At 42.9% G+C, this 14,324-nt stretch overlaps 1 protein-coding gene across 1 annotated transcript; it reads right to left on the bottom strand.

The window, feature by feature from the left end:
- Window positions 1-504: 504 nt before the first annotated feature.
- Window positions 505-10,824, bottom strand: fsh-beta (follicle stimulating hormone beta subunit). The gene is given in 3 exon segments (NM_001267631.1): window positions 505-774; window positions 865-1,043; window positions 10,752-10,824. Coding segments are annotated over 2 exon segments (369 nt in total). The 5' UTR covers window positions 1,024-1,043; window positions 10,752-10,824; the 3' UTR covers window positions 505-564.
- Window positions 10,825-14,324: the final 3,500 nt, after the last annotated feature.

Here is a 14,324-nt window from a genome sequence, read left to right on the forward strand (position 1 = left end):
GACAAAGTGTGCGTCCTAGAAAGCGTTGGGCTCCATCTCTCGCGTACATTTATTTTCCCAACGTGCTCCAGCGTGCTGCTGTGTTAAAGGGGCGAAATACTCAGTAATCTACTCGCACCTTTTTCCTCTTACAACCTCTTTTTTATTCTGCCATTGATCCATCTGCACCCTTACGTTGTATTATTAATCATTTTATTGATTGTCTCACTTGTTAGAGCACTTTGGCTTCGACCTTTGCACTCGTATCGATTCCCTTCTAAATACGAGCTTTTCTCCCGTCGCACACACTCAATTCACGTTCCATCGTAGGGGGACGCTTAGGCTCCTTTGGTTCTGGAGGGGGGGGGTTTCCAAAGTTTGTAAAAGTAATCCTGATGAATTATTTAACGTAACGTTAACCCGGGTTTTGCTTTTGGAGCGTGGCCTGTAGCATCTCAGCGACAGGCGGTAAAGCCCCAACGTGGAGGTGTCTCAAAAAAAAAACAGCAGACAAAACCCCCCGGAAGGTGGTATCTGTTTATTTCAGTGGCCACGGACAATAAGCAAAAAGGCGACAGGCTTCTCTTACATGGACGGACAGCTGGGGTTGTACACCGGGTGGTACCCGCAGTGCATGCTGGGTTCCTCGGGGTTGCACACCTGGCACTTGCAGTCCCTGGCCACGGGGTAGGTGACGGCCTCGGGACACCCGTCAATGTGTGTCACCTCGTAGGACCAGTCCCCGTTACACGTGTTCTGGTCCGGCGGGGGCTGATGGCTGCTGTAGACGGGGGCCTGTCGCGGGCAGCGAGCGTTTAACCACAACCGACTCCGGCCCCTGCGCAAACTGCCCCCCCCCCCCCCGACGGAATGAACGCCACGTACCTTGGTCTCGCACCGGCCCATGCAGATGGTGGTGAGGATGGACGTGTTTCGGCCACAGACCTCCACCTCGATGCTGAAGCTGTTCTCTTGGCACCCGTTGCGGCAGTCCTCCTCGGCCGCCGCCAGCGCCAGCATGGCTGCCATGACAACCAGCTGCATCCTCTGCCAGGTGCAGACGCCTGCCCGCGAGAGGGGAACAATCCTCCATGAGCGAGACGTTCTTGTGTCCTGACATTTTTCATCTATTTGAAACACACCTGGGACATGATAAAAATCCTTTTGTGGCACTTTAAAACGGTTTGTAAATATAACTAGAAAAGGCATTTCCTGCTGAAAATGCGTTGGAATGCAAAAAGCTGAAAGCTGCACTGAATATTTGAAAATAGCTGAAAATACAGAAAGTTGAAGGGAATTTGAATACATTTGCTGAAATGACAGATATTTGAAAAGCTGAAATGAATTTGAAATTGCTGAAAATACAGAAATGGGAGAAGCTGAAAGGAATTTCAATAGATTTGCTGAAAAAGCAGAAATGAAAACAGCTGAAATAAATTTGAAATATTGCAAAAAAATACAGAAATGAATATTAAAAAATTGCTGTTGATAGAGGCATAAGAATAGCTGAAATTATTTTAAAGAACTGCTGAAAATACAGGAAGTGGGGAAGCTGAATTTCAATAGATTTTCTAAAAACAGAAGTTGCAGGAGCTTAAATTTGTTTAAAATTGTTTGTAGTAATATTAGTAGTAGTATTAGTTATAATTGTGGTATTAGTAGTACTAGCAGTATAAGCAGTAATAGTAGGTTTAGTATCAATAGCAGTAGAAACAGCTGGAATACTATTAGCCATAGTAGTATTTGTAATAACATTAGTAGTAGTTGTAGCATTAATAGCAGTAGAAATACTAGTAGTATGGTAGTAGAAGTATCAGTTTTAGTGTAGAAGTACTAGTAATATTCGTAGTGGTTGTAGTAGTATTTGAAAGAGCAATACGTATTTCAACGAAACCGCTTCATGGTTAAGGTACAGATAATCATTGAGGCTTTTAGTTTGTAATGATGGAATTGGGTGAGGGGGGGTTGGGAGACAGAATGTTTGTTATTCAAACTAAGAAGTTTTTAATTAATAGGCCTCATCACAAACATTACAGTAAAAATTCCCTCCATGGGGCTTTTATTTTGAAATTATTGGATTGGGTGGGGTGGGGGGGTGTAGATAGAGGGAGGGAGGGTGAGAGGGTGAGGAAGGGAGGGGTGGTGAGGAAGAGATAGAGGGAGAGAGAAAGGAGGAGAAATAGACAGACATACTGACTGACTGAGTGATTAACAGTGAGCAGAGGTCAGGGTGGAGGGGGGAGGGGGGGCGAGTGTCTTTATCATATTGGTCTGTTGACAGAAAGCATAGCTGCGTCATGTGACTCCACTAATCAGGTCACAAGGAGCAGCTGTGAGCCACAGACAGATCCTGCAGCATGTGAGTGCTCGTAACCACGACAACGGCGCACCTGTGATCATTAACGAGCGGCTGCAAAAGACAGAGACATGGCAGCGAGTTACACAGAATCCACACCTCAAACAAATGAGAACCAGCGCAAAACTATAACAGCTATCTAAAAAAGACTACGTTTGTATGAGACCCAAGACTCTACCGAACGCGTGGATGAGCTTTTTATGTCTGTCCGGTAATAAATACGGCTCCTATGGCCGTTTACAAAACGTGTACCTTGTGGATTTTTGTGAGAAATATGTCGGCAGATTTGTATTGGAGCCTATGGGGCTTTTGGCAGAGGTTGTGTCACTCAAACACTCCTTGCGCCAAAACTAAAAAACTCTGGGATTCCATGAACACATTAATCCAATCAGCACAACCATACCCTCATTAATCTGAAGAAATGAAGCCTCTAGAGTGTATACTTTGGCTGCAAGGACAGAAGTTCCATATTTTTTTAACCAGATTCCTGCGATGCCCCACACTCTAGCCTGCGAGGTCCCCCTCTAGCAGACGCAATACACACTCATGTAAAAGTCAGAAACGGAGCGAAGAACTAGTGAAACATAATCAGTGATTATGAAAAAAGTACAATAGATATCAAGAAGCAGTTTTTTTCATAAAATAGTTGAGACTTGTGTGAACATTTGAGAGTTGAAATGGTGTCTGTAGCTGAAAGATTCGCGAAGCTGAAAAATCTGAAAGTTGAAGAAGTTGAAGAGGATTTGAAAAGCAAACTCCATTTGAAAACCATGTTAAAATATTAACGATTATTGATTTATATAAATTCAAGCTTAAGAGGTAGAAAGCTGAAAAGTCATAGCAGGGAAGCCGGAAAGAAGCTGAACATTTTAATATTTGAAGGATTTTAATAGCTGAAAGTGTGAAGGAGTTGAAAGGTGGCACGGAAGAAATAGAAGAATAATAATAACTAGAAAATGCATTTCCTGCTGAAAATGCGTTGGAATGCAAAAAGCTGAAAGCTGAAATGAACTTTTTAAAATAGCTGAAAATACAGAAAGTTGAAGGGAATTTGAATACATTTGCTGAAATTATAGATATTAGAAAAGCTGAAATGAATTTGAAATTGCTGAAAATACAGAAATGGGAGAAGCTGAAAGGAATTTCAATAGATTTGCTGAAAAAGCAGAAATGAAAACAGCTGAAATAAATTTGAAATATTGCAAAAAAATACAGAAATGAATAGTGAAAAATTGCTGTTGATAGAGGCATAAGAATAGCTGAAATTATTTTAAAGAACTGCTGAAAATACAGGAAGTGGGGAAGCTGAATTTCAATAGATTTTCTAAAAACAGAAGTTGCAGGAGCTTAAATTTGTTTAAAATTGTTTGTAGTAATATTAGTAGTAGTATTAGTTATAATTGTGGTATTAGTAGTACTAGCAGTAATAGTAGGTTTAGTATCAATAGCAGTAGAAACAGCTGTAATACTATTAGCCATAGTCGTATTTGTAATAACATTAGTAGTAGTTGTAGTATTAATAGCAGTAGAAATACTAGTAGTATGGTAGTAGAAGTATCAGTTGTAGTACTAGAAGTACGAGTAATATTCGTAGTGGGAGACAGAATGTTTGTTATTCAAACTAAGAAGTTTTTAATTAATAGGCCTCATCACAAACATTACAGTAAAAATTCCCTCCATGGGGCTTTTATTTTGAAATTATTGGATTGGGTGGGGTGGGGGGGTGTAGATAGAGGGAGGGAGGGTGAGAGGGTGAGGAAGGGAGGGGTGGTGAGGAAGAGATAGAGGGAGAGAGAGATAGAGGAGAAATAGACAGACATACTGACTGACTGAGTGATTAACAGTAAGAAGAGGTCAGGGTGGAGGGGGGAGGGGGGGCGAGTGTCTTTATCATATTGGTCTGTTGACAGAAAGCATAGCTGCGTCATGTGACTCCACTAATCACGTCATTGGAGCAGCTGTGAGTCACACACAGAGATACTGCAGCGTGTTTACGAGTAACCACGGCAACGGCGCACCTATTGCATTGGGTGGGGTGGGGGGGTGTAGATAGAGGGAGGGAGGGTGAGAGGGTGAGGAAGGGAATGGTGGTGAGGAAGAGAGGGAGAGGGGAGGAGAATTAGACTGACTGAGAGTGATTAACAGTAAGTAGAGGTCAGGGGGGAGGGGGGAGGGGGGGCTAGTGTCTTTATCATATTGGTCTGTTGACAGAAAGCATAGCTGCGTCATGTGACTCCACTAATCACGTCATTGGAGCAGCTGTGAGTCACACACAGAGATACTGCAGCGTGTTTACGAGTAACCACGGCAACGGCGCACCTATTGCATTGGGTGGGGTGGGGGGGTGTAGATAGAGGGAGGGAGGGTGAGAGGGTGAGGAAGGGAATGGTGGTGAGGAAGAGAGGGAGAGGGGAGGAGAATTAGACTGACTGAGAGTGATTAACAGTAAGTAGAGGTCAGGGGGGAGGGGGGAGGGGGGGCTAGTGTCTTTATCATATTGGTCTGTTGACAGAAAGCATAGCTGCGTCATGTGACTCCACTAATCAGGTCATATAAGCAGCTGTGAGTCACACACAGATCCTGCAGCATGTGAGTGCTCGTAACCACGACAACGGCGCACCTGTGCTCATTAACGAGCGGCTGCAAAAGGCAGACACAGAACAGCAAGTTACACAGAATCCACACCTCAAACAAATGAGAACCAGCGCAAAACTATAACAGCTATCTAAAAAATACGGCGTTTGTATGAGACCCAAGACTCTACCGAACGCGTGGATGTGTTTTTATGTCTGTCCGGTAATAAATACGGCTCCTATGGCCGTTGACAGAACGTGTACCTTGTGGATTTTTGTGAGAAATATGTCGGCAGATTTGTATTGGAGCCTATGGGGCTTTTGGCAGAGGTTGTGTCACTCAAACACTCCTTGCGCCAAAACTAAAGAACTCTGGGATTCCATGAACACATTAATCCAATCAGCACAACCATACCCTCATTAATCTGAAGAAATGAAGCCTCTAGAGTGTATACTTTGGCTGCAAGGACAGAAGTTCCATATTTTTTTTACCAGATTCCTGCGATGCCCCACACTCTAGCCGTCGAGGTCCCCCTCTAGCAGACGCAATACACACTCATGTAAAAGTCAGAAACGGAGCGAAGAACTAGTGAAACATAATCAGTGATTATGAAAAAAGTACAATAGATATCAAGAAGCAGTTTTTTTCATAAAATAGTTAAGACTTGTGTCAACATTTAAAAGTTTAAATGGTGTCTGTAGCTGAAAGATTTGCAAAGCTGAAAAATCTGAAAGTTGAAGAAGTTTAGGAGGATTTGAAAGCAAACTCCATTTGAAAACCATGTTAAAATATTAATGATTATTGATTTATATAAATTCAAGCTTAAGAGGTAGAAAGCTGAAAAGTCATAGCCCTCAAGCCAGAAAGGAGCTGAACATTTTAATATTTGAAGGATTTTAATAGCTGAAAGTGTGAAGGAGTTGAAAGGGGGCGCGGAAGAAATAGAATAATAAGTCGGAAATAAAGATTAGAAGAACAATACTTGGAATGCATCTCAATGCATTCCAACAACTAGAAAATGCATTTCCTGCTGAAAATGCGTTGGAATGCAAAAAGCTGAAAGCTGAAATGAATATTTAAAAATAGCTGAAAATACAGAAAGTTGAAGGGAATTTGAATACATCTGAAATTACACATATTAGAAAAGCTGAAATGAATTTGAAATAGCTGAAAATACAGAAATGGGAGAAGCTGAAAGGAATTTCAATAGATTTGCTGAAAAAGCAGAAATGAAAACAGCTGAAATAAATGTGAAATATTGCAAAACAGAAGTTGCAGGAGCTTAAATGAATTTTAAAAAGTACAGAAATAACAAAAGCTGAGATGAATAAAAAGAGGTTTAAAATTGTTTGTAGTAATGTTAGTTGTAATTTGGGTATTAGTACTAGCAGTAGAAGTCGGTTTAGTATCAATAGCAGTAGAAACAGCTGGAATACTGATACTATTAGCCATAGTAGTATTTTTAATAACATTAGTAGTAGTTGTATTAATAGCAGTAGAAATACTAGTAGTATGGTAGTAGAAGTATCAGTTGTAGTTCTACTAGAAGTACTAGTAATATTCGTAGTGGTTATAGTAGTATTTGAAAGAGCAATGCGTATTTCAACGAAACCACTTCATGGTTAAGGTACAGATAATCATTGAGGCTTTTAGTTTGTAATGATGGAATTGGGTGAGGGGGGGTTGGGAGACAGAATGTTTGTTATTCAAACTAAGAAGTTTTTAATTAATAGGCCTCATCACAAACATTACAGTAAAAATTCCCTCCATGGGGCTTTTATTTTGAAATTATTGGATTGGGTGGGGTGGGGGGGTGTAGATAGAGGGAGGGAGGGTGAGAGGGTGAGGAAGGGAGGGGTGGTGAGGAAGAGATAGAGGGAGAGAGAGAGAGGAGGAGAAATAGACAGACATACTGACTGACTGAGTGATTAACAGTGAGAAGAGGTCAGGGTGGAGGGGGGAGGGGGGGCCAGTGTCTTTATCATATTGGTCTGTTGACAGAAAGCATAGCTGCGTCATGTGACTCCACTAATCAGGTCACAAGGAGCAGCTTTGAGCCACACACAGAGATACTGCAGCGTGTGAGCGAGTAACCACGACAACGGCGCACCTATTGGATTGGGTGGGGTGGGGGGGTGTAGATAGAGGGAGGGAGGGTGAGGGGGTGAGGAAGGGAATGGTGGTGAGGAAGAGAGAGAGGGAGAGGGGAGGAGAATTAGACAGACTGACTGACTGAGAGTGATTAACAGTGAGAAGACGTCAGGGTGGAGGGGGGAGGGGGGGCGAGTGTCTTTATCATATTGGTCTGTTGACAGAAAGCATAGCTGCGTCATGTGACTCCACTAATCAGGTCACAAGGAGCAGCTGTGAGTCACAGACAGATCCTGCAGCGTGTGAGTGCTCGTAACCACGACAACGCCGCACCTGTGCGGCTGCAAGAGGGCAGACACAGAACAGCAAGTTACACAGAATCCACACCTCAAACAAATGGGAACCAGCGCAAAACTATAACAGCTATCTAAAAAATACGGCGTTTGTATGAGACCCAAGACTCTACCGAACGTGTGGATGTGCTTTTTTTGTCTGTCCGGTAATAAATACGGCTCCTATGGCCGTTTACAAAACGTGTACCTTGTGGATTTTTGTGAGAAATATGTCGGCAGATTTGTATTGGAGCCTATGGGGCTTTTGGCAGAGGTTGTGTCACTCAAACACTCCTTGCGCCAAAACTAAAAAACTCTGGGATTCCATGAACACATTAATCCAATCAGCACAACCATACCCTCATTAATCTGAAGAAATTAAGCCTCTAGAGTGTATACTTTGGCTGCAAGGACAGAAGTTCCATACTTTTTTAACCAGATTTCTGCGATGCCCCACACTCTAGCCTCGAGCTCTCCACTCTAGCAGACGCAATACACACTCATGTAAAAGTCAGAAACGGAGCGAAAAACTAGTGAAACATAATCAGTGATTATGAAAAAAGTACAATAGATATCAAGAAGCAGTTTTTTTCATAAAATAGTTGAGACTTGTGTGAACATTTGAGAGTTGAAATGGTGTCTGTAGCTGAAAGATTGGCGAAGCTGAAAAATCTGAAAGTTGAAGAAGTTGAAGAGGATTTGAAAAGCAAACTCCATTTGAAAACCATGTTAAAATATTAATGATTATTGATTTATATAAATTCAAGCTTAAGAGCTAGAAAGCTGAACATACATAGCCCTCAAGCCAGAAAGAAGCTGAATATTTTAAAATTTGAACGGTTTAAATAGCTGAAAATGGGAAGCAGTTGAAAGGGGGCGCGGAAGAAATATAATAATAACTAGAAAAGGCATTTCCTGCTGAAAATGCGTTGGAATGCAAAAAGCTGAAAGCTGAAATGAACTTTTTAAAATAGCTGAAAATACAGAAAGTTGAAGGGAATTTGAATACATTTGCTGAAATTATAGATATTAGAAAAGCTGAAATGAATTTGAAATTGCTGAAAATACAGAAATGGGAGAAGCTGAAAGGAATTTCAATAGATTTGCTGAAAAAGCAGAAATGAAAACAGCTGAAATAAATTTGAAATATTGCAAAAAAATACAGAAATGAATAGTGAAAAATTGCTGTTGATAGAGGCATAAGAATAGCTGAAATTATTTTAAAGAACTGCTGAAAATACAGGAAGTGGGGAAGCTGAATTTCAATAGATTTTCTAAAAACAGAAGTTGCAGGAGCTTAAATTTGTTTAAAATTGTTTGTAGTAATATTAGTAGTAGTAGTAGTTATAATTGTGGTATTAGTAGTACTAGCAGTAATAGTAGGTTTAGTATCAATAGCAGTAGAAACAGCTGTAATACTATTAGCCATAGTCGTATTTGTAATAACATTAGTAGTAGTTGTAGTATTAATAGCAGTAGAAATACTAGTAGTATGGTAGTAGAAGTATCAGTTGTAGTACTAGAAGTACGAGTAATATTCGTAGTGGGAGACAGAATGTTTGTTATTCAAACTAAGAAGTTTTTAATTAATAGGCCTCATCACAAACATTACAGTAAAAATTCCCTCCATGTGGCTTTTATTTTGAAATTATTGGATTGGGTGGGTTGGGGGGGTGTAGATAGAGGGAGGGAGGGTGAGAGGGTGAGGAAGGGAGGGGTGGTGAGGAAGAGATAGAGGGAGAGGAGGAGAAATAGACAGACATACTGACTGACTGAGAGTGATTAACAGTGAGAAGAGGTCAGGGTGGAGGGGGGAGGGGGGCGAGTGTCTTTATCATATTGGTCTGTTGACAGAAAGCATAGCTGCGTCATGTGACTCCACTAATCAGGTCATAGAAGCAGCTGTGAGTCACAGACAGAGATACTGCAGCGTGTTTACGAGTAACCACGGCAACGGCGCACCTATTGCATTGGGTGGGGTGGGGGGGTGTAGATAGAGGGAGGGAGGGTGAGAGGGTGAGGAAGGGAATGGTGGTGAGGAAGAGAGGGAGAGGGGAGGAGAATTAGACAGACTGACTGACTGAGAGTGATTAACAGTAAGTAGAGGTCAGGGTGGAGGGGGGAGGGGGGGCGAGTGTCTTTATCATATTGGTCTGTTGACAGAAAGCATAGCTGCGTCATGTGACTCCACTAATCAGGTCATAGGAGCGAGCAGCTGTGAGCCACAGACAGATCCTGCAGCGTGTGAGTGCTCGTAACCACGACAACGACGCACCTGTGATCATTAACGAGCTGCTGCAAAAGACAGAGACATGGCAGCAAGTTACACAGAATCCACACCTCACACAAATGAGAACCAGCGCAAAACTATAACAGCTATCTAAAAAATACGGCGTTTGTATGAGACCCAAGACTCTACCGAACGCGTGGATGTGTTTTTATGTCTGTCCGGTAATAAATACGGCTCCTATGGCCGTTTACAAAACGTGTACCTTGTGGATTTTTGTGAGAAATATGTCGGCAGATTTGTATTGGAGCCTATGGGGCTTTTGCCAGAGGTTGTGTCACTCAAACACTCCTTGCGCCAAAACTAAAAAACTCTGGGATTCCATGAACACATTAATCCAATCAGCACAACCATACCCTCATTAATCTGAAGAAATGAAGCCTCTAGAGTGTATACTTTGGCTGCAAGGACAGAAGTTCCATACTTTTTTAACCAGATTTCTGCGCTGCTCCACACTCTAGCCTCGAGGTCCCGCCTCTAGCAGACGCAATACACACTCATGTAAAAGTCAGAAACGGAGCGAAGAACTAGTGAAACATAATCAGTGATTATGAAAAAAGTACAATAGATATCAAGAAGCAGTTTTTTTCATAAAATAGTTAAGACTTGTGTCAACATTTAAAAGTTTAAATGGTGTCTGTAGCTGAAAGATTTGCAAAGCTGAAAAATCTGAAAGTTGAAGAAGTTTAGGAGGATTTGAAAGCAAACTCCATTTGAAAACCATGTTAAAATATTAATGATTATTGATTTATATAAATTCAAGCATAAGAGGTAGAAAGCTGAAAAGTCATAGCCCTCAAGCCAGAAAGGAGCTGAACATTTTAATATTTGAAGGATTTTAATAGCTGAAAATGTGAAGGAGTTGAAAGGGGGCGCGGAAGAAATAGAAGAAACATAATAATAAGTCGGAATAAAGATTCGAAGAACAATACTTGGAATGCATCTCAATGCATTCCAACAATAAGTTGAATAAAGATTCGAAGAACAATACTTGGAATGCATCTTAATGCATTCCAACAAAATATACATATATTTACCTGTTACTCTGCACCCCCCCATATAGACAAATCCCTTGGTGCTCACAGCATTGTTTTCACAGAGAATCAAAGTATATTAAAAACTCCTCTCGTACCTGTGGAGCTCTGTCGTTGCTTCAAACCTGCCGTTGTCTCCTCTGTTGCTCTCTGAACATCTGTAGCAGCTGTGGACCCGAGGCTGCGCTCCCCGCCGCTTAAATAGTGCTGCTCACAAACCCCCGTAATCTCTTCGACCTTGGGCTCGCCGCTTTTTTTCCCCCCACCTGTGCGGACTTAAGGGCACATCTTTCCCTCAACAAGTCGCTCAAGGCCTTTCCCTCCACGCGACGAGGCGTGAGTCGGTATCTGCAGACATCTTGTCTGGATTACACGGGGGTGAAAGGATTAGAGGGGCCGCAGAAATGTGAAAAAAACAAATCTGCCCCCACAGTGAGATGGAAAACCCTCCGCGGCAGCGTCAGTGAAACGCTACTTGCGATTTCCATGGTGAGAAAGGTGGGATGTGCAACTTTACATCATTTTGTTGATTGATTTCTGTTTGTTGACAGACGAGACCATTACTGCCGCAGTCATTAATTACCATTTTAAGATGACGCGAGAGAGACAAACAGTCAGAGCTTCTTTTTTTATTCCTCCTGTCCTCAAAGTTTACTGAATATAATAAAAGTAAAAGCATTGTTAGAGTAATGCATTTTAACAAAGGTTCTAATGTCTTTACTGTTAATTTAATCTAAATGATTTGTCGAAACGATGAGGCGATTTGTCTGTATACTCATAATTTATCTAAAACCACAAAGTACAGGTTTTATCTGTACATCTGTGCAGACCTGCAGTAGTTGCAGTTATTTTATGGGGGGGGGGGTGTTTCCAACTGCTGCATCGGCCTGAAAAACCTGCTTCCGTCCGTTTTGGGGGGAAATGTGTTGCTCTGCTGCATTGCCTGAAAAGTTAGCACTGCACCACGAGCTGGACACTGTGCAGGAGGAGCTCGGGCAGCGGCCACCGGGGACTCTCTCCCCCCCCCTCCCGGCATGCTGCCCATCCACCGCCTCCCTAACAAGGACTCCCCCCCTCCCCCTCCCTCCTCCTCCAGGACGCTACCATCATTAAACGCCTGCGTTCTGTCCTGTGACGAGCAACAGTCACTGCCGCTCAGCCGTGTTTTCCCAGCAGACCACATCGTCATTCTGTCCGTCCACAGCAGCCGGACGTTCCCCCCGTCAGATGAGTGCATCTGCATTGAAAACGTGTCTCTGTCGAGTTATTAATAGAAAAACCTCAATCGCAGTGACCCTGGAAAGCTCCTAGTAAATAGTGAGAGGGAACAGCACGGAGGAGATGTCACATCCACGTCCACTGGGAGTCGACGTAACCGCGATGGATGAGGTGAAGCTTCCGTTTTCTGCTTCGTAAGAAGAGGCAGGAAAAATAATTTGGGTGTAAAAGCTCATAAGAGGTTCATGAGAAGACGCTCATAGAGCCGCTCCGGGTCGTACGTTGTGCACAGAGGTCATCGAATTTGATCTTTTTTTCCTCCACACACCATAAACCCGCCGTAACAGGAGGCATTTATGTACGTGTGAATATATATCTATAAAAAGGATTGTCTTAATGGGAATAATCAAGGGTTTAAATCAGGATCATTGCTTTTTTTTTTTGATGTATAACCAACATTTATCTGCTGATGAGATCGGGATGGATGACGCAGGACTTTCCCCCAGGAGGCCGCTGGCTGCGATCCCTGTGACATGAAAGGTCAACGTTGAACCACTCAAACAACATGTAAACCCCGGACTTATACCTCTTATTTGCACACACACTTACACCGAAGACGACGAATGCAGGGTGATATATCGGCGCGCTGAAGGAAGCGGTCGGCCCCCACCAGAAGAAAGCATCTCTTCCAGCAGGTCGACGTTGCAGCTCTGGGATCAGTTGTGTGCATCCGAACTTGAGTGTGATAAGACAACCTCCATCCTCACATCATTACCGACCTCACAACTCCCCCTGGCGCTGAGCGAGGTGGATGCTCAGTGAGGTGCGAGCGCAGATTAGAGAAGCAGAACGGATCATTTCACAGGCACAAGCCTCATTGCATTGGATTTTACATTCACTTTTAAATGTAAAAAAAAAAAGTTTATTCAGACATTTGGATTGAGGCGAACCAAAAATATCCCGATGGGAATATTACAACTGGAGATTTCAAATGCACCTGAGGGATTTCCAGGAACATTGCACGAGTTATCTAGCCACATTAATGACAAACCCCCATGATATTTAATGCAGCGACTGTGGTCTTCAATGCTCGTTACTCACAGAAAGTAATGCAACTGCTTTTTCACCAGTAGTGCATTGTTTGACTAATCAATGAGGCACAGGGACTTAGTACCAATTCATGTCTATTTCCGGCCAGATAACCGCAACTTAAAGAATCCTCGTCGCGCGCCAAGAAGTGGGTCACTGTCAGGATCAGCTATTGTGCCTTTAAGAGAGGAACATCAGACAAAGGGGTTCTTTCCTTTTGGGGTTCTAGCGTTAACGTTCCTCTGCAAAGCCATCGGGCGAGGGGGGGGGGGGCATTTATATGCAGGATTTTCCGAAGACATTACGTCTTTTAGAGGATTTGTTGAAAGCAAAACATTACAACAAAGTATTGTGTTGTTATGTAACAGCCTGTTCATTTTGTCTGAGCAGACTTTTCTTTATGATTTGTGTCGACTAGCCCTTCTGGATTCATTAAAAAGGTACAACAATTAGGTAGTTTGCTTCCAAAATGCTTGGCATTCCCATTTAGCATTAGCATTTTATTTTATTACTTGTGCACTGCTGTCCTGTTGTCTATTGTTACACTGTCCACTGTCACGCACCAACCAACAAGTCCCTGTTTATGTCTGACATATTTTGGCAATAAACGTTTCCTGATTCCTGATTAAGTGCTCTGTTTGCTTATTCAAGTATCAAAATATGATTTTCAGGAGTGAAAGTAACACATGAATTTGGTTCAGCCGTCCTGTTTACTCACACGGTAAATTGCAGATGTGATAAGATGGTTGGATGTCTTTAAATCACAGCAAGAAAAACAGTTGATACGGAGCGAAGCGAATGATCCAGGATCAAACTATCAATCCAGTCTTGGGGTTTCTGGTCCTGCGGGTTAAAGCTGATAATGACATTGAAAAAAAGAGCTTTCAATCAATATACTCAGGGCTCTTCTAAAAATAATTTCTAAAGGGTAAAACAAAGACTGCATCTTTTTGTGAGGATGTATTTCAGTGGAACCTGCTCCGTCACACCTACTGACGTCACCGGAGGAATGGATGGAGACAATTTGATTACATCGTGTGTGTGTGTGTGTGTGTGTGTGTGTTGGGGGGGGTGGGGGTGGGGGGGCACAGGTTGCCACCCAGCAGTGTTGACGGAGGGCGGCGCACAGCTCGGGTGTGAGACTGCAGTCGCGGTGCGCGCAGTGACCGGCTGCGTCCACTGGGGGAGGACCGAGCGCCGCCTGCGCGCGCTGCGGTACACGGGCGGCTTTCTCACCGACGCTCCCCATCATCATCATCATCATCATCATCATCACCACCACCACCGTCACACGCGCGCGCGCGCGCACACACACACAGTCACGAACGCAAACACACACACACACACACACACACACACACACA

Source organism: Gasterosteus aculeatus, chromosome 12, assembly GCF_964276395.1.
Source record: "Gasterosteus aculeatus chromosome 12, fGasAcu3.hap1.1, whole genome shotgun sequence".
NCBI classification, from domain to species: Eukaryota; Metazoa; Chordata; class Actinopteri; order Perciformes; family Gasterosteidae; genus Gasterosteus; species Gasterosteus aculeatus.